Genomic DNA, 19,945 nt, shown 5'->3' with positions numbered 1-19,945 from the left:
AAGCTCAGAAATAATAAAACAACAACTCAAATCCCAATGCAGATATTTAGGCCGACACAGCTAAAAGCAAACAAGCAGTTTCAGCAAAGAGGACATCAGCACCCCTGGGCCAGAGAGATGGAGCCACATTACAGTCAAATTAAGCCCATTCGTTTTAGGGTTAAAAAAAAAATGTTATTTGACCGAATCGATGAAAAATAAAAATTGTACAAACTCATTTAAAAATACCCCTTAACACCCGGTCTTAATCTTTTTCTTTTTTTTCATCTTTGCACATATGAGCATATGTGTGTGTGCATGTCAAGACCTGTCTGGCTTTTTGTTCATCATGTTAATTGACAGAAGTGCTACTGCACATTCAGAGCTGAGGCGAGATGTGTGTGTGTGTGTGTTTTTCTTCAATGTCATGCAGGGTGCTGATAGCCTCAAATACAGCTTCATAGTGAGACACAGAGACAAGTGGAAATAGTAAAGTGACAGAAACTCAAGACTAACTTTTTAATTAAGTCCAAAAACTCACTCACACACACACACACACACACACACACACACACACACACACACATACACAGAGAGTGAGATGAACACACTCTTGTAGGCATTGTGTGCATTGCAGCCTTGGACCACCTCTCCAATAGAAAAAAACATTTGTGTTTGTGTTTCATTAGGGAACTTGAACAACAAAGCGAGCAGAATAGGAGGAAGGGCAAAGGAGGCGTACTCGGCTCTCTCATTATGCCACACTTGCTCTGCTCTGTCTCTTCTCTACACTTAGTATCTGCTGAAATGTGGATAAGACCATCTCATTATAATTAAATCCAAATGTGTCACCCACTCTCGATCCACTCTCACTTCAGACACCTGCCTTCCCCTGCAGTTTTCCTCTCGGTATAGCGTGAAGCCGTCCGCCACCTGTAATACGCTGTATTATGAACTGCAGTCAAGAGTTTAGGAGGCAGCGCCACATGTCATGTGTTCTTCAGCCCCTTTGCAACAAGGAATCAGTGAGAAACGCGGCACATCAAACGTCAGACTTTGACAGAGCATGTGGGCGAAAAAGGTCCAGATGAAAGTCTCCAGTGTATTACGTCTTCCTTGAATAGAAAAAAAAAATAAAAGTAACAGAAAAAGAAAAAAAAAACACACTTCCTGGCATTTATTCTCTATTCATAAGAAGCCCGTGAAGAACTATGAACTATTGTTCTATTGTCTCAGCAAAACTGATTCTTTTATGAATTAAAACTACAAGACTTCCTGCGGAGAAGTCGATGGCTGCTCCTCAAAAATGCTGGAATTGTACATTAAATCTGAATTGTGTCAATCTGCTGTTAAATGTGCTCCTGGAGCGACGCGGGCACAGTGAATTAAGTGCATTAAATAGCTGGAGCACTCGCTGATCGAGTGCATCAGGGGCCTCTGATGAAAACCATTAACAAGATTAAACAAATCCAGGGGCCGCTGACCTCTTTAATAGAGCGGCTATAGCTTGTTCCTTTCACAGGCTACGATAAACAATCCTCCCAACATGTCTCCGCACACAGCGGCGTGACCGTACATAACGGTGTAAGGGGGGAAAATTTACTGTGTAAAGTGAGGTTTTCAATTTTCGACGTGGCAACTGGGTCACTTAAGTGCCGAGAACTTATGAGGTCATACCTCGGGACGCGGTGTGTGCGGCCCCGCATGAATTGTCTGGTTATTGATTCTGAAATAAATTCTGCAGCCTCTGGTGGATACATTACACTCCTCACACATTTGCTGGTGTTCATGAATGGTGATGGCTGATTACTGGCAATGTAAATGGCTCCATCTAATTCAGCGGGGTAGAGCGTGACACTGATGCTGTCGGGAGTAATGATGTGACCGCAGTCGGAGACAACCAGGCTGAAAATGTATGTTGTTGTCACCGCCGTAAGGTCGTTTGAGTGTCCGGTCGTAAAAAAAAAAAAAAAAGGAAAAAAAGAAAAAGGATGGCTGCAAATTAATATACGGTATACATATATGTGTGTGTGTGTGTGTGGAGTCAAATGTGCTTTAGTAGAAAATGAGTGTGTGGTACTGAGGCAAAAAACCTAACCTGCAGCTCACTGGCCAAATGACTCAATGTTAGCCATAAATAAAAGCACTGCACCAGGACTTTGCATGCATCACTTCCATGCATCACATCCAAACAGGCTCTTCATGCCTGCCTGAGGCCATACAAGCAGCCAGGCCTCCTCCCTTCCTCTTTAACTGCTCTTTGATGTTGGACTCTAATCAATACTTGAAGGCTGAATTTAGAGACGATAAATAAAACCCATGAAGAGCAACACGCTCCGTATCTCTCTAACAGGCCCTTTAGTAGTCTCACTTGTGCCTAATGTTTACTGTACTGTACACCATTCGTTATTTCTCCAGAAACTTGCAGAGGCGGCGACGCAGAATGTTCTGATCTGAGCTGCAAAATGATAGAATACCAGTTTCTTACAACTGATGCATATATGAACTGAGAATTGTACATCTCAACAAGCTGCTACCATATTGCACTACTTGTACATGATTTATTATGTTATATTTTACTTCATTTTATTTTTCTCGAGTGTTTAATTGATATCTTATACTGTATATTTTAAGGTGAGAGAGAAACATATTTTCGATTCTTCTGTATGTCCTGGAAATATAGTGACATGACAATAAAAGTCTTTGAATATCAGGGTTCCTACACATTTTCCAGTCTTCTCGGTTAAAAAATTCAAATAATTTGTGACATTTTAGTAATTACATGTGTATCATGTAAATAAATTATGCAATTAATCATTTGTTTTGATTATTCTGAATTTGTATGCCATTATGTCACCAAATAATTTCCAGGAGATGGTAGCTAACAGTGAATACAAAATAATAAACCCAGATAACTTCACATAAGATCAAACCCAGATAAGTATTAAGATAAATATATTTCCATACAATAGTTTCCACTTTGCATACTTTTCCAGACCTGGAAATGTATACAATCAAATTTCATACTTTCCATACTTGTGTAGGAACCCTGTATCATTCTCAATGTCTCTAATTTTTTGTTAATTTGATACATTGTTTTGTAGGAGGTTTTGTAGAAGTCATGCACACTGAACCCAACTGCCCACAAGTAACACACTAAAATATAATTTATATAGTTAAGCAAATTATAAATCTTTGTCACACACCAAGCTGTTCTCCTGCAGTCGCTCCTCAACCCACTGTTGCCTTTGTTGCAACTAACATGACACAATATGTGTCCACCTGTACTTAGCCATTAAGTAAGGAAAGCAAATTTATAATTTACTTAGCAAATTTTATTTTTTACTTATATTCCCAACATATGTGAATTATGTCAGAACTTTTCAACATTGTGTTCAAATAAATGAGAGGAGGAAGTAAGGAAATGTCACATTTTGAAATCCAGTAGCTGCAGTTGAAGCAATAGGAAAATGCTCCCGCTGGTTAACTTTAGAAGTATTGTGACGGAAGAAATTGTGTGGCGTGGCATGAAAAGCTAATTAGCCAAAAGGGATTAAAGACGATTAAAGCACCTATCATTAATGCCAACATGGAACTCGTGACAAATGAGGACATCTGCTCTGATGGAGGCTCCTCCGCTGGCCTCGCTTCCATATGTGACAGCCGGGCACTTGTCGACACATGACAGTGTTGCCCATTCTGGTAAACGTTATACTATCCATACAACAATGTCATTTCGCATGGACCTTATTGAAGCCGCCTTATTGGCACCAATTTCATCACCTCCATGCAGTGGAAGCGGCATCAAAACAAATCCAAGGCTAATAAACATGAGATCTAATGCACACGCGGGCGGGGGCAAACAAAGGCTGGGAAACAGCTCTGAGATGAGCAGCGCTTCGCCGTGACTCCAATCAAGCAGCAGCGTCACAGCTGAGTGCTGAGGCCAACGTGCAAATGCATTTGACTGCAGTACTTAAAACCCTAATGCATGCTGGTCCAAGAATATACAAGGTTGGATTTGTACTTGATTTTACACGAAAAATAATAATAATAAAAACATTTTAAAAAAGCCTGTGGTGATTTTTCAAAGTGTGTGTTTGCCAGTTTAACAGGTTTCCAGGGTTATCACAGAAAAGCCAGTCATAGCTGTGACTTGCATGTTCCCTCTCGACTCCGCCCAGGCACTTAGGTCTCTGTGTCAACGTCCAGTAATTGGCAAGATTACAGCAAACAGTAGACCGCAGCTGAAACAAGTGGGTGATCAACAGAAAACGTATCTGCTGCTACTATGATCAAGCACTAATGCTAAATATTCTCTAATTTCATCTTCTTAAATGTGAGGATTTGTTACCTGTCTGGCTGATGTCATTGTACAATAATTGTTATTTCAAACAGCTAACGCAACAATTTCTCCCTAAATTAAACTGCTGTTGGAAATAGAAACAACCAATTAACCAGTGATGGAATTAATCTTAGAGTAAACCCTACTCTGGCTGAGGGCTGCAACTACTGACTTTTCATAGAACACTCAATCTGCTGAACATTGTCTAACATAATCAATTTAGTATTTTCAGAAATTGTCAGCAAAAAAAGAAATAAAAAGGTGCTCATTATAATTTCCTAAAGCCTGAGATGATGTAATCAGACACTGGCAAAAGGAGAAAAAAATCGTTATATTGGAAAAGCTTTAATCTGTGAGTGTTTGGCATTTCTGCTTGAATGACAAATGATTGATTATCAAATTAGCTGCCAATTAATTGTCTGTCCGTCAACCAGTAGATGAATATACTAATCAGTGCAGCTCTCAATCCAGGCTTAGAAATCCCCAGTGAAAAATATGCCACACAGGTGATGTGTACTTCCACAGTTTATGCTTCTAAATCAAAGAAACTAAAGATACAATATGCAAGTTTCAGAAATCATGCAAGCACGAACATGAGACAAATCCAAAACCAATCCATGCCACTCCTCCAAACTTCTCCCTACCCCCATGCTAAGAATCTTATTCCCGTCATCTTCAATGGTCTTTAGGATTCCACAACTGTCTTTATTTCAGAAAAAAAACACAATTTTTTCAGCTTGGGCATGAAAAAACAATAAGCCACAGAGATTCAGGCGTTGGAAGATCACAGTGACATTTATTCATCCGCCTGCTCAAATATCAGTCATTTCTATATGTTGTCGATGTGCTGCTACGCTGTGTTTAATTGACAGCGTTTTCTACATTTGCTCCATCATTAGTAGCGATGGTATAAGGAATGTACCTTCTACTGTCATGTGCTGATCTACATTAGTTCTAAATAAACACCACACTAACACTATGTCTTGCCTCCTTTCACCACTTTTGCTTTAGATCCCATAAGCTTGGCTACAGTTTTTAACTGGTCTCATTACACAGCTCTATTAAATGCTGTATTCTGATTGGTCAATCACACCAAGGTCTGTTATTTCTGCTAGCGACGCCGCTCTGATCGGCATTGACAATTGTTGTTACCTTTCCATTAGGCTACTGCCTCAGAAAAATAAAAAAGGAGAGATTGAAACTCTTCATTCATGAGTAAGTGGCTCGCTGTCTGAAACTTTTAATTATACAAATTGCATTCACTGTTATGTCACATCCAGGGCCACAGCAAGAGACACAGACACTACTTTAAACAACACAAAAGAAGTCCCAATCCCCCGTCTCATTTCACTACAAATGGAAACATCCAGTTTGTTGTGAATTATAAATCAAAGTTCTCATCGACTCACCACTGATCAGCTGTTGCTATGGGTGCAAATTAGGCTTGTTCAACCGCTGCCTTTTCAATAAGCATATTAAACAAAAGGTAACACTTTATTTGACGCCTATCTCTATAACCTTGAGTCTAATAATAAAGTCTATCTTTAATATAATACATTATAATCATACTTATGAGTTATAAAACAGTTAAAGCACTGTATAACTATAGTTATAGATGATCATAATGTTTTATAACAATAATCATAACACTATAAAGCATTTATCATGATTTATAAGGTCAGGTATTATAATACGTTATAATTGTTAGTAACTCACTGACAATGCCCACATCAATAATGCATTAGAAATATAGTTATAATGTGTTATAATTGGCTTATAAACATGTATAACTATCATTATAAACAATCATAAGACATAATACGCATAACACATTATAGAGCATTTTATAATGGCCCTATACGGTTCAAGTGTTATAATAGAGTTATAAAGCTGTATAATGTGAGACACAAATCCTTGACAGGATGGATAAACTGCAACATAAAGTGAAGGACATAACACATTAATAACTAGGCTGTATTATTTTCTACAGATTACTGGTATAAGCCATTCAACTGGTTTTTAATGGTTTATTTTCCTTTGATAAAAACCTGGGTTACAAGTTACCATTTCATTATCAATCTGTCACTTAGTTAAACAAATCTTTTGTTTCCTCTTTAAAATAAAGGGGGGAAAAAAATCCAATTTACTTCTGTTTATCACACAAACAATAGGGGACATTTTACCATCTTGTTACAACTTACTTGAGTGAGACTTATGTGAGCAGCTGATTTAGTCATCAATTGATCAACCAGTTGTTGCAGCTCTACACAATTCAACCATCTATCAACTGTCTTCTTTACACAATGGGTCACAACAACATTGAGTCGTGTCAGTGTTAAGCATTTTGTCCTCTTTGCTTGCCCTCCAAATCCTCTTTACTGAATAAAAATACTTCCATCCTCACATTGACAGGACAATTATAATATTCATCGGCTCGAATACCAAATTAGCCTCTCTTTATCGCTAAGCAACAACTTTCATTCCACCAAGATGGCACTCGCTAATGTCACCGGTGCCATAAAGCCTACTCAGAAGCATTTAAATCTAAACATTACAGCAACACAGATGATTGTCTTGAGGACCGTGAGGCCATCGAGGCAGAGCGGTTGCTAGCTCCCACCTGCCTCGTGGCTGGCTGGAAAGTGTGGGAACAGATGATCTCTGGGGTCCCTCGGTGATTAGTGCTTACCTGGGGACAGGTCTCCCTCTCCACGCCGGTAAACACTTTGGTTCGGATTAGCTGCGACAACAACACACAGCTGCTGTCACACCTTCAGCTGGCGTCAGAGTTTGACAGAAACAGCAGACACACAGGAATTTGTATACAGCGCGTTTAAAATTACCAGAGGATCAATTGTAAAGTGTGTTTTTTTTTGTTTTTTTTTAAATGATCAGCATATTCAGCTGTTGACCGTGTTGTCATCTAAATTATTTCCACCATCTAATAAACACTTGAGTTGTCTTTGTTGAGGAAGCGTGAAACAATATCTTTGTGAAATATGAAAATGTCAAAGGAAAAGGCCATGGTATTCAAATCCCTAGTTAATTAGGGTTCCATTACCGGGAGGGTTTGAATGTTTGTGTTGAAGAACATAAGCATTTGCATTCCCCAAAGGGGAGCGTGTCAACAGGATCGATAGGGGTCCTCTCCAAACTCCTGTTCTGCCTCCAAAAAACTCTCCAACTCAGCACATCCTCTCCCTTGGAAATCTCCGAAATTAACCAACACAAATTTCCACGCTAGCCACCTTTGTCGCGTTTACTACATAACACTTTCCTTTCACAAATTTCACGGCTAAAACATCCACACACACACAAATAAATTGAGCCCCTGGAGGTGCATCGCCACCTGAAATGCTGAACCGTCTTGACGTGTAGTTACATGGCTTGATAGCGGTGACCCTTTCCCCACTGTTGCCTCAGATCTTTGTCTAGAAATAAGGAAAAGCTCCCAGAGAGGCCGTCCAAGTGTTGGAGAGAAACAAACACAACATCAATCTCATTCTAAAGCCAGAGGAAGGAACCTGGGGACTGATCTCTCAGTGTTAACTTAGGAAGGGGAGGGGGAAAAAACACATTCAACAAGGAATTAATGGAATGGGTTTAGCATTGGAGTGGAAAAGTGGGTATTGACTCAGTGTTAAGCTCATACCCAGCTAAACTGTATTTGATTACGACTATTCCTTTGTACCTACCACTCATGTGATGAATGACCCTGAATTTATTATTCCATTATGAAGTTATCTATGGAAAAGGCTTAAGTACTATTCTCTGTGTACTATTCCCTTAGTATATTTCTGAAAATCAACAATACATAATCAAGCTATGATGCAATGCCATAGCAATATGCTTATAACACTTTGATGTATTTATCTCCCAGGGACCCACATTTTTCCTTAGTCAAATTGATTTTTTTTTTTTTTTTTTACACTACAGCATTTTGGTGAGTGGAAGCTTCATCGTCATCGCCAAGTCTAATTTGCACAGTAGTATTGGCTATTTAGTCAACTCTGCCCCTGCTCCCCCTGAGCAAAAGAACATGTGTAGACATCTTACAATGAAAAGGTAGAGATTGTACACTTCACACAGTGTGGAGGTGCAATTACTGGCAGGTGCTTCAAGTGAGTTAGTTGTTAACGCTAACTGTAGCTAATTAATCTTCTTTTTGTGAGGACTTAAGTCACACTCTTATTAAACACTCTCCTTCCCACCTTTTCTGCAGCTGTAAAAACAATCTGAATTCATACTGCAGATGAATTGGCTATCTCTTCATATATAGTATATATATATTTATCTTAAATACTAATTTATGTCAAGGGATGATAAATCATCCAGCTGATATCAGCTTCCCAAGCGTCATTCACATGCCAATACATGAAAAGACTGAAGGACAGAAAATCACCAGAGGCCCTGCAATATGATATTATCACAATACTTGTGTTGCAATACAATATCATTGTGATATTAAAAATATTGCAATATGCTGCGATTGCAGTTCATTAGCTTTTTTTATGCTGTCTTCAAATGAATACTTCAGTTAAACGTCTTGGTCTGTTCACATCGATACTTGGCGTCCGTATATCGATTTTTTTAGTGACCCACCCCACCCTTAATGTGTGTCATGTTCATTTATTCTTAAATACAGGAATTTAATTGAACATGATTTTAAAAAGTCTGTTTACACAACAGTTAAATTGAGCTATCAGGTTCTCCGATATTTATGTCGGCCTCAATAAATAAATATCTTTAAGGCTTGAAATCACATCAATCAATACATTATATAAAAATTAATTTTTTACACACATTTTGAGATCAGTATGTTAAAAGTAGCCCACTGAGGATGTCTGACACAGTGAAACATCCAGCTGTATAAAACTAACACCCTGCGGTACTTTTTCATTCTTCTTCTTCTTCCTTTTCAAAATGTGCTCAACAACAGCTAAAGCCTGAGATCTGAGGGCTGTCAGGTTTACATGGCATTGTTTCAGTTTCATTGTAAAGCATTCTGTTTTGGTTTCAAATAAACAAAATGCGTGTCTGTTCTGACAGTGACATCTACTCCACACAGTTTGGAGAGTTTGGCAAGCAGACTCATGACTTCCATTCTAACTTACAGGAGAGCGACTGTTTCACTTTCTCATTCTGGTACATTTCTCCAGCTGCTCAACACAACAAGATTATAATTTATGCAGAGGTTAAAAATCAATTCATCAAACATAACTTGACTCTCATTCAACGAGCTTATTTTGCATTCTGCGGGGCACCTTGAGCTTGATTAAACATGCACAGCCTAATCCTATATCTTCAGCGATTGTCGCAGCAATTTAAGACGAGGAGAATGAGCCGTATGGACGGGTAGCCTACTTTTGAATTTGTTTTTCCTCGAGTCGGAAAAAAGACAATTTTACATGTAGCCCATGGAAGAAGAAAAAAAAGACAAAGGGGGGAGAAAAAAAATGAGCACAAAGCAAACACATGCTCTGCTGACCCACAATAACACAACGCAGGAAAAAGGAGCCTGAAGGTTCCATTGTCTTGCCTCTCCACAGGGCAGCGGTGACTGACAGTTCGGCTGTAAGTAAAGCTGACACAGTATCACGCCGCGGCAAGATTGTTTAAGGGCAAAGAGGACATGGCGACTGAAGGACACGGGACATTTATTGATATGGCCGAGCCCTTGAGTGCATCAGTGGATGTCCTTCAGTGACAGTACCTTATTGCCTGGACATTAATCACTATTGTCATGAAACACAGGAAATAAGTACACTTGTTCCCCCCAACAGCGTGTTTCCTCCCTTGTTTCAAACCAGCCTGGTCAAATCCAGTTTGCGTGCGTGTCTAAGTGCGTGTGCGTGGATGAAATGATTTGGAGTGAAGTGGCTGTGAGTCATTCTAAATGATTAAAATGGTGCTGTGTGACCAGCTTAGAGTATCTTGGCTGAAAACGCTGGGTGAACTCAACCATACACACCAAGTAATGAAGTGATGAACAATTGCCTTGATTAACACAGGTTAACAGAAATAAACTTTTTAATCACAATTAATGTCAAATTACTGTTATTATCAAACTAAACAAAAAGCATTGTTACACTGCACTTCGATGCAAATTACTGCCAGCTGCAGCTCTTGTGTCTGAAGGGTGAAATTCACATCTGAGCACATGTAAAAATGATATTTGAAATAAATAATGTCAATATGTCTGACTGCAAAGGAGGGTAAGACTTGCTGTGGCTTCCCCCCGGCTAATATACAATACACAGGATGTACACTAATATATGTCAGTCAGGATATACAGACGAAAATAGCTACAGTGCAGCCATAAAGGAGCTGCAAATGCATTCAGTTAGCTTGTAATATGTCAGCAGAGCAACAATACTGGGAATGATGGTCCTGAAGGAGAGACTGCTACTGTAGATGCTCTGCTGCTGAAACATTATTGAAATGGAGACACAGCTGCGGCACTTGAATGCAGCAACATCCGGTGGACAAGCAGTTAGCTTTAGCCCACACTCTTAGGCGGGTGATTACTCTGCTAATTGGAATAGCAGGGAGAACACAGGGTGTGGGTGGGGGAAATATTTCTACATCGTCTCTTTATGCATTAGTCACTTTTCGGTCTAATCCAAACAAAAACTAAAACTGCATTGCAATGGTAGTAGTGTGATCATGTTTAGTTTTCAAATCACCCTCATGCACAAGAAAACGCACGCAAACAGGTGGGCCACACGGTACACATCCTGTCACTGGTTTAGCGCTACTCAGCAAAGAGCCAGTGAAAGAGCCAGTGAAAGCAGAGAGGACGACTGCTCCCTAGTAAACATTTATGTATCAATGTTAAGTTTTTTGTTCTTATTTTTTCTCCCAATTGGCTTGGCAAAAGTTTGATAATTACAACAATACATTCAAGAACTAAGATGATGTGTGATGATGATGCTCCAACTGACATGCCCGAAATAAACAAATGAATAAATAAGATGTCTGTTACGGATGAAACAATGACTGTAAACATGTGGGCAACTTTAAAGCTATGGTCTACCATTTGGAAGATTGGTAATTATTATTAACGTCGTTTATACGGCAATTATGGTCCTGTAATCCGATCTACACAGCAAAAAGAACCAAAAAAATCCATTCAGTCTATCAGCCGTAGGTCTGCATAGAAATTGACCATACTATCCATTTGTCACGGAAGGCTTCCATCCAATCCCCTCGTCTCCCCTGCTCCTCCTCGTCCCGACTCGACCCACCTCGTCCCCAGCCCCTTCCGCTTAGAAACTACAAGTAGTTGTAACCGCCCTGAGCTGTTCAGCCACAGACACATGAACCCATGAATTCAGCGCCTGCGCCCCACCTCCCCCCGGCCGGTCTGCCGCTGAAAGCCCCACTAGGATTCTGAGAAGCACAGGATGTGTTGCCGCCGTTATTACCGGTACCGGTGCCGCGTCGAGTCTCCCTGATCCTCTCCTCGACACACAGCCGCTTCCAGCCGCCGCTGCAGCCTGAGCTGGGTCGCTCTGCAAACTGTGGCGCCGTGGAGCTACAGACCCCAGTCTTCCTGCTGTTCTCCCCCACACACACACACAGCGCCCTGTGCTGGGCCGCGCGGCGAGCAGCCTCCCTCCAGCTCTGGAGCTTTCCTCGACGCTGCTAATGGCGGCGGTGCCCATACCGGCGGTCGCCGCAGCCCCGGTAATTGCGGCAACGACAGCAACTGGCACCACCGTCATTACCGGCAGCTGGTGCACAGCAGCGGCAACGGGACCGCAGGTACTGTCCAGAGCTACAGGGAGACTGGTCACACCGGGCGACCCAGCACAGGGCGCTGTGTGTGGGGAGAGAAGCAGGAAGACACGGGGTCTGCACCGCGGAGTCGTAGTGTGCAGAGCGACCCCGCTCAGGCTGCAGCGGCGGTGCTGATACAGCGGAGTTTATGTTGAACAGGTAACCTTTGGTTTTATTGTGAAGTTGTGTCTCTCTGTCTCTCTCCAGCTGTCCTTTCAAAATGAATACAAAAAAGCCCGAGATAAAAAAGAAGAAAAAAAATAAAAATACAGACTGGTGGCAGTGAGAAATTTAGCTGTGGCGGCCTCCACCAAATTCGCTATACAGGAAAACCCTGTACGTAATTTTAAGAAAGAATACTATATCAGGATATCATTATTGGGATATTAAGGGAAGAGGAGCTATGACCTCCAGTTTACCATTGAGTTTTACCATAGCACTCTAGTGCTTTTGATGACTTCTTGGTGTCAGAATATACGGCAACTTTTTTTTTTTTTTTTTTACAGTTTAGTTTTACAACAACAAAGACATTACACACACACACAACAAATACATTCACCAAGAATTACAGACTATTACATATTCAATTTACTTAGGCAGTCACTGTGTCAACATTTCCGTAATGGGGTTGACTTTCTGTCTACAAACTGGAATTCATGTCATATACAGACACTGGCTGTATCATTATAATCATTCTTGAAGTGCCTTCCTCTCACTTAAGTATTTTTTAATGAGTGTCCAAGGTCCATCCAGGCCCTCTCTATACAGGTCCTGTAGTACTGAGGCTGCACGTTCCATCATGATTAAATCTATTAAGTCTTTTAGCCAGTTGTTCAAACAAAATCAACTGGGTTTTCATACCTTCCAATTCATCAATATAATCCTCTTCCCAGAGAAAAATGCAAGTGTTATTAGTGCACATTACATCTAGCATCAGAAATCCCTTAACAAGTGCTTTCTATTTAAAACATTTGCATGACCTAACCTTTTCAAATGGAGTAGCATCATGGCCAAAAATCAGAAACTCACAATTTTGAAAAAGCGATCGGAGGAATGATCCATTCCGACAGTAACACAAGGTCATGTTTACACTTGCCCTGACTACACCACACTGGGAAATTATGAGCAATTCTCAACCTGCCTTTTAGTCAGAAAAACACAAGAAAAAACAGAATCACACTTTCCTATTGGAAAACATCCCTTTTACGGAAATGAAACCTACAAAGATTCTTCATGTGTCACTAACTTTCCATACTGCCATCTCAACTGAAAAGGTTTTTTTTTATGATTTTGAATGTTTAGCATTCATCATGATTGCCCTGTTCTTTTTTTAAACACTGCTGTAACATAAACAAAGCTAAATTTAGACTATTGAAATTTCCAATTTATGGAGGAAACTGGATAATTAAGAGGTGGCTCATTTCACAAGCTATTTTCGGGCAAATAAAGCAGTTTTTCTCCCCACAGCAGTTCAGCTTGAAAAACGTCGCTTTTCCCAAACCACAAGAGTGTTCACTGCTATAAACAACGCAACAACGCACATGACACGGTATAAATAACGCACAAGTGTTCTCCAAAGCCAGACTACTGAATATCTAAAGCTGACACAAAGGATGTCAGGGGTTTTGGTAGAAAGCCGACAGCAAGATTCTGAAAATACGACCATCTTTTTTTACAACAGTGGGTGGGTCATGTGATTCTTTACAGGCCAACGAGGGCAGTGTGATCACCCTATGGGCAGTCAAGCCTGCATGGGAATAAACTAGATGTTTAAAAGAAAGGGAGGCATTATAACCAATATCAACATGTGCATGGGCAAAAGAAAACACACACACACACACACACACACACACACAAGTCATTGATGCTTAATATCAGTATGCAAACTGTGCTACAGAACGTTTCAGAATGAAAAATAACAGGAAACTGACTGAAGCAGCTCTACAAAAAGTCCCATGGGTCTGTGTCGGGAGAATTCAGGGTGACTGAGTTTTAGAAGATCACTTTGTTTTAACAATATGTGGTCAAAATCTAACTGTTGTGCAATGTTTGTGAGTTGCTTCTGCTGTAGCAACGCCCCACGCCTACGGTTGACCGCGGCTAATGTTATCCTGTTTAGGCTAACGTAGCGCCATGCTGCAGCTGGAGCGGTCGTTTTGGCCACTGAAATAAACAAATAACGATGATGTTCCTTTATCTGGAGTGTATATGATATAAGCCGGGGTGTCTCTGCAGCACCACATTGTCCCATTTATGGTCTGTTGTGGCACACTTCAACCTGCAGTAGACAGGCTGATCACTTAATTTGAGAAGCCATACGCTATGCACAAGTATCACTAGCAAAAAAAACACTAACCGGCAAATTTTACGCACATGAGTGAAAAGTGATTGCAGCTGCAGTGTTTCCCCATCAGACCGTTTAGTGGGTGGCACAGGCAGCTGGTGGGGGAGACGACGGGTAACAGCGCGCCGAGCTCATCTACGATCGAGGCTGAGCATATGCTACTGATGCTATTTTAGAACCCCGAGAAAGTTAGTGTTAACGTCGAGTGTCAGTACTGTACATACAGAACCAATTATCCAGGGAAGATGGAGAGGACCTTGATGATAATGATGCTGTTGCCAGCGTCAGTGATGTCCAGACAGCTGGCATCCTGCTGGCACAACACTACATCAGGATCTCATTAATGGCATTAACGACACGTTTGCTCACTGGTATTCTGTTGACAGTGGACAGTGGAGGCCATCCCTACAGTATAATGATTCTTAAAGCTTTTATTATGATCATTGTTACTAAAATTTTGAAAATCATGTTCCCATTATTCCCCAGTTGTATCACCAGTCACCCCCCCCCCACCCCTCGTTACTTATGCGATTAAATCAGGAGCGTTTAATTAGTGACGAGCAATTCTTCTGATGATGACTGGAGAGCTGCATATTTTCAACCGCACAACCAAATGTGGCTGAGTATGTGCCTTGGCTACAGTTTTTCCAGGAACACCCCCCAACTCCTGGTGTTCGGGCCTATTGTGAGGAGCAACGTTTTCAGGGGGAAATAAATCCTGGGATATTTGTGAGGGAGGGAGAGAGCGAGTGAGTGAGTGAGAGAACGAGAGAAAGCATGCCTGTTTTTCTAAACAGAGCTGATAAATCTGTATTGTTGTCGATTTGCTCTAAAAAAGATACCTGCAACGACATCCTCTAAAAAGGACGATTTTATCAGCAGCTACACCTGTTAATATGCATCGATTTGAGGAGGAGAAAAATGTACAACTTCCATTTTCATGTAAACACCAGTTTATCAATATTGTCAATGACACAAACTGCAATTTCATATTATATATATTTAGGTCATCCAGCTCAGAATGGTAGATGAATGCAGTTATGTGAGCAGTGAGAGAGTAGCAGCAGCAGCAGCAGTAGTTAAATTGGATTTATGCTCCACCAACTACTAGCCGGTGTGCCAGTCTGCCTGCACTGCATTTCTGCCATGTGTCAGAGGTCGGGTGTGACATGCCATAGAAGAAAACTCAGCTATGTTCGGGGCTTGTAAGGCTACCAGTCAATAAAGCTGCGAACTGAGGACGTGGAAGCATGGAACTGGGGGATTTTGGGGCTGAGGGGGGGTTGGGGAGAGAAGGGGGTGACTCAGAGAAAAACCATTCGTCTGTGTTACATCACTGCTACTTCACTATGGGGGATGATTGGTGCCACAGAGGAGCAATATGTCAAAACATACTCTGGATGTACACTAACTATGATGTATAATATCATTGCTGAGATATTTACTCTCTACTGAAGCATAATATGGCCTGACTGATAATCACTGGGATTAAGTTACAGACTCATATGAGAAAACACACTGGATTGTGTTTGCAGTACCAAAAAGTGTCCACATAAAATCAATAAGCAACTACTATGATGATCAGTGGCCATCTACTCATCCTCTCCACTAATTTTTATGAGAAGTAATTTAAGTTTTCTTTGTTTCCTGCAATAGAAAATCCTCGGTCTTACAGTTTCAAATACATACACACTATATATATATATATATATATATATATATATATATATATATATATATATATATATATATATATATATATATATATATATATATATATATATTATTTTTTTAATGGGGAAAAATGTTTCATTTTTGTACATTATCCTTTTGAAAAAGTCTATCATGACCTAATTTATGGGATTATTCTCAACAATGTTGCTGCCTGTCGCACTCTTATAATGTAAAAATGACTTTGAGAGGACAGTAAACAGCACACACAAAGTATTTCAGTCCATAGTAGATATCATGATAAGTCCAAGGTCCCGCAATACTGATCAAAGCTGTTTGTCTCTCATTCTTCGTTGCTGCTGATGAACCTTGAGGAAATACTATATTCTACACTGTGATTTTATTCTGCTCCGAATGATATCTAATCTGAAACCTAATTCCTGCCTGTCAAGTTGTTCAATGTTTAACCTAAACCCAGCCTCAGACACAACCGCAACCTATGGATCCCTTACCACAAACTTCCAATAATATTTAAGCTCAAATCAAGCCTTGTCTCAAAAACAGAGAGAAAGGCTTTGAGAGACAAATATGTCAACACAAGACCAAGACCAGTATTACGCCATATTTGGTAACCTGACTGAGATGTCAGTTATAGTTTAATCTCAGAATGTTTACCACGTTCATGTTCTGTATTTTGACAGCTTGTATCAAACGTAGTGATGGTAACAGCTATCAAAACAAATTAGGTGTTCACTAGTATAGCCAGAGTGGCTTGACGAGGACACAAAAAGTCAGTTGGCAGAGAGTAACTGACAATCACATTAATATCTAAGTTATATTTTAAGCACAAATACCAAAAAATGTTGACGTTTGTCTAGTTAAGATATCATACTAACCATCAACAATCTCATTTTAAATTCTAAATTGACATTTTCACCATTTCAAGCCTTTAAAGAAGAAGAACAAATATAGGCTATTAACTTTTTATATTGTAAAGAAATACAATATTGGTTAATCAACATAAGCAACATATTAGGCAAGGCAATTTTATTTGTAGCCCATTTTTACAAGCAGTTTGTCTCAAAAGGGATTTACTTAACCAATAATAGAAAAGAAAACACTCGTGAGAAGTTATTCCTTGTTTTTGTTCTGTATGATTTTGTGCTGAATTTGGCCTATCATGAAGTTAAGATGTCATCATATGATGGGGGTTTTTGGATTATTATCATCATCATCATCATCATCTGGTATTTTACCAGCTCAGAGATTAATTGATTAATTCAGATGATCTACAGATTAATCAATAATCAGTTGGTGGCAGCTTTATCCAATAGAGCCTCTTTTCCCCAACAGTTTAATCTCTTGTAGTGGCACTGGATCCTGATGGGCCATAGATTTCGGTTGCAACAATAATAATCCCCCCCTCCAGTTGCAGAGATTGCAGGACTTGAGCTGTGTCTCAATTTGAATACTTCCATGAGTACACTGTCATATAGTACAGTACGTGCACTATGCAGTACTTCCTTCTGTAGTGTGCAAAATTCGACAGTTAGTGTTGTCTCAAATCGAATACTGTCATTGTGCACTTGCCGGAACTAACGATCGCAATGGTTGCCAACGTCTTCTTTTTTTGAACCACTACTATTATGGTACGTTCACACCGAAACCCTATAGGCCTATTAGACATGTTTCACTGAGTATTATTCATTATACTCTGTATATAAATTAAGAGATTTCAGATTCAGATTTAAGGAGACCGCAATTATGAGCTTTTCCTCCATCTTCTTCTTCTCTTTGCCCTTTTCCCCTCTTTCAATTCCTCCCGCCTTGGGAATCCCGGTTTGCAATTGGCTGCTGCTTCTGGTGGCAACGCTGCTCATATGCATACAGTTGAACTTCTTGCAACCTTAAATCGACACTGCCGCAGACGCGCCAGGCGCCCTCGCCAGCATTCATTGAAAAGGCAAGGCTGCCTTTGACCTTCTGAACGCTTAGTTTGAATGCAGTTATTTGTACAGTTTTTTGCTTGCGAGGGCCACCAGTTTCATGCAACATGGAGATTATGCCGCCTCCACGTCGGCCGACTTCTCATCTCGACATTGGGCTTCCATTATGTTGATATAGCCAATTATATTCCGCTGCATAGCCAAGATGGCGGATTGGCGATCATGAGGGTGGGAATTTGTCCGTCGTTCCACACTCAACTTTTTGACCCTCATATCACCCAGGTACTTAGGCCTACAGTACACTGCATATTGCCATACTTGTCAGTGTAAACGCAATACTCAAAATAGTTAGTGGAAGTATGAAAGTATTCGAATTGAGACACAGCACAGGACTTGGTTTCCGCTCCAGTGGCATTGATCGCCCCTCATACATACAGCATATCCATCCACGAGCCAACAGCGCTAACTATCGCCTTCATCCTCGGTCCTACCTACGCACATGACAGCGAGCAGACACAGAGTGTGTGCCTCCACACTCACACACACACCGACACCACAACTAGTCAGCCTGTCAGGAAAAACTTGGGACACCGTTAAGAAAAAAAACGGCATCTGAAATTAAGAAATGGCGGTTTTTTCACAGGAGAAAGTGAAACATCATAAAGAGTGCCGCAGACCCGGAGTGCACGCGTACATAAATGTTATAGCACATTTCCATACGGTTAGTGAATCCTTCTGGACTGTGCACCATGTTGAATGGGTTGACCAGTGTTGTGGCTACCATGTTAGGGTCAAACCGAGAGTCGTCCGGAACCACACTCAGGACACATTTCTAAACGCTAACGTTTCTTCCGCGAGGACAGTTAGCGCCACACAGCAGCTGCCTAATCAATAACCCACTCAAATCACGGCAGCAGCTCCGGTTTGCAACCGTTGGACCGCTATAAGCTCGGCTCGGCTCGGCCCTGTTAGTGGAACCCCGAGCTAAACGTTACCACCTCTAGTCAAACAAAATAAAGCACAAGTAAAACAAATAGGCTATGCTGATTCCTTGCACAGCCACAGGTCGCCAGGTGCTGGTCGGCAGCAGGAGCATATGAAATAAGATGGGAAAATAAGCTAACTTACACTGTTCGGACTCTACTGTGATTTATTTGTGGGCGAGTCCTACTAGTGTGCGGACTTCTTAACATTGTGTGTTGGTTGTTTGTCTTTCACCTACAAAATATAAGCTTAGCCCGTGTTTGGCAAAGTAACTACTTACCGGGATGACAGTCTTTGTGTTCGGGCAAGGTTAAAAACATCAGGGATAAAATCCACCAGTAACTCGGTTCCCGTATCCTCCGCATGTTAGACTACTCATCGAGAGCAACAAGAAAGGCAACGGGTGACAAAGTTTTTCGATCTTTTTTTCTTCAAAGTCTTTCTTTAAAAACAAGCAGCAAAAAAAGGAACAGAAAAATCACACACACGGTGGAAGCTGAGACGAAGTTGGCACAGCAGCTATCGGAAGGCAAGGAGCATCAAAGTAAAAAAGAACGGTGAGACTAGGACAGAGTCACTGCTGTTTGGGGGGGGAAAGGAAAAGAAAGAAAAAAGGACTAATGTGTTCGCCTCCAGTCCGAGCAGGAGCCGCTTCCAGCTTCGAGGAATAATAAAACGCTACGCACGCCGCGGCCGTGCACAAACTGTTCCAAGATCTGCTGTCGGACTCCTCCGTGCCTGTAGCGGCTTTCCAGATAGCGACATTCCCGAAGAGTGTGGAGAGAAGGAGAGGGAGGAGGGGAGGTGGAGGGTCAATCGGCGATCGATCGCTGTCTTTAACTACAAGAAGAGAGCGACGGGAGGGGGGAAAAAAGTCGTCGAATAATATTGATC

At 40.9% G+C, this 19,945-nt stretch overlaps 1 protein-coding gene across 1 annotated transcript in view; it reads right to left on the bottom strand.

Moving 5' to 3' along the window:
- Nucleotides 1-19,698, bottom strand: part of ca16b (carbonic anhydrase XVI b) — a 134,212-nt gene extending 114,514 nt beyond the window's left edge. The window contains exon 1 of the mRNA XM_083971974.1: nucleotides 19,332-19,698. Coding sequence (XP_083828100.1) covers nucleotides 19,332-19,416 — 85 coding nt within the window. The 5' untranslated portion in view covers nucleotides 19,417-19,698. The remainder of the gene's footprint in view (nucleotides 1-19,331) is intronic.
- Nucleotides 19,699-19,945: the final 247 nt, after the last annotated feature.

Source organism: Trachurus trachurus (assembly GCF_905171665.1).
Source record: "Trachurus trachurus genome assembly, chromosome: 5".
Classification (NCBI taxonomy): domain Eukaryota; kingdom Metazoa; phylum Chordata; class Actinopteri; order Carangiformes; family Carangidae; genus Trachurus; species Trachurus trachurus.
This window is presented reverse-complemented; position numbering and strand designations above follow the sequence as displayed.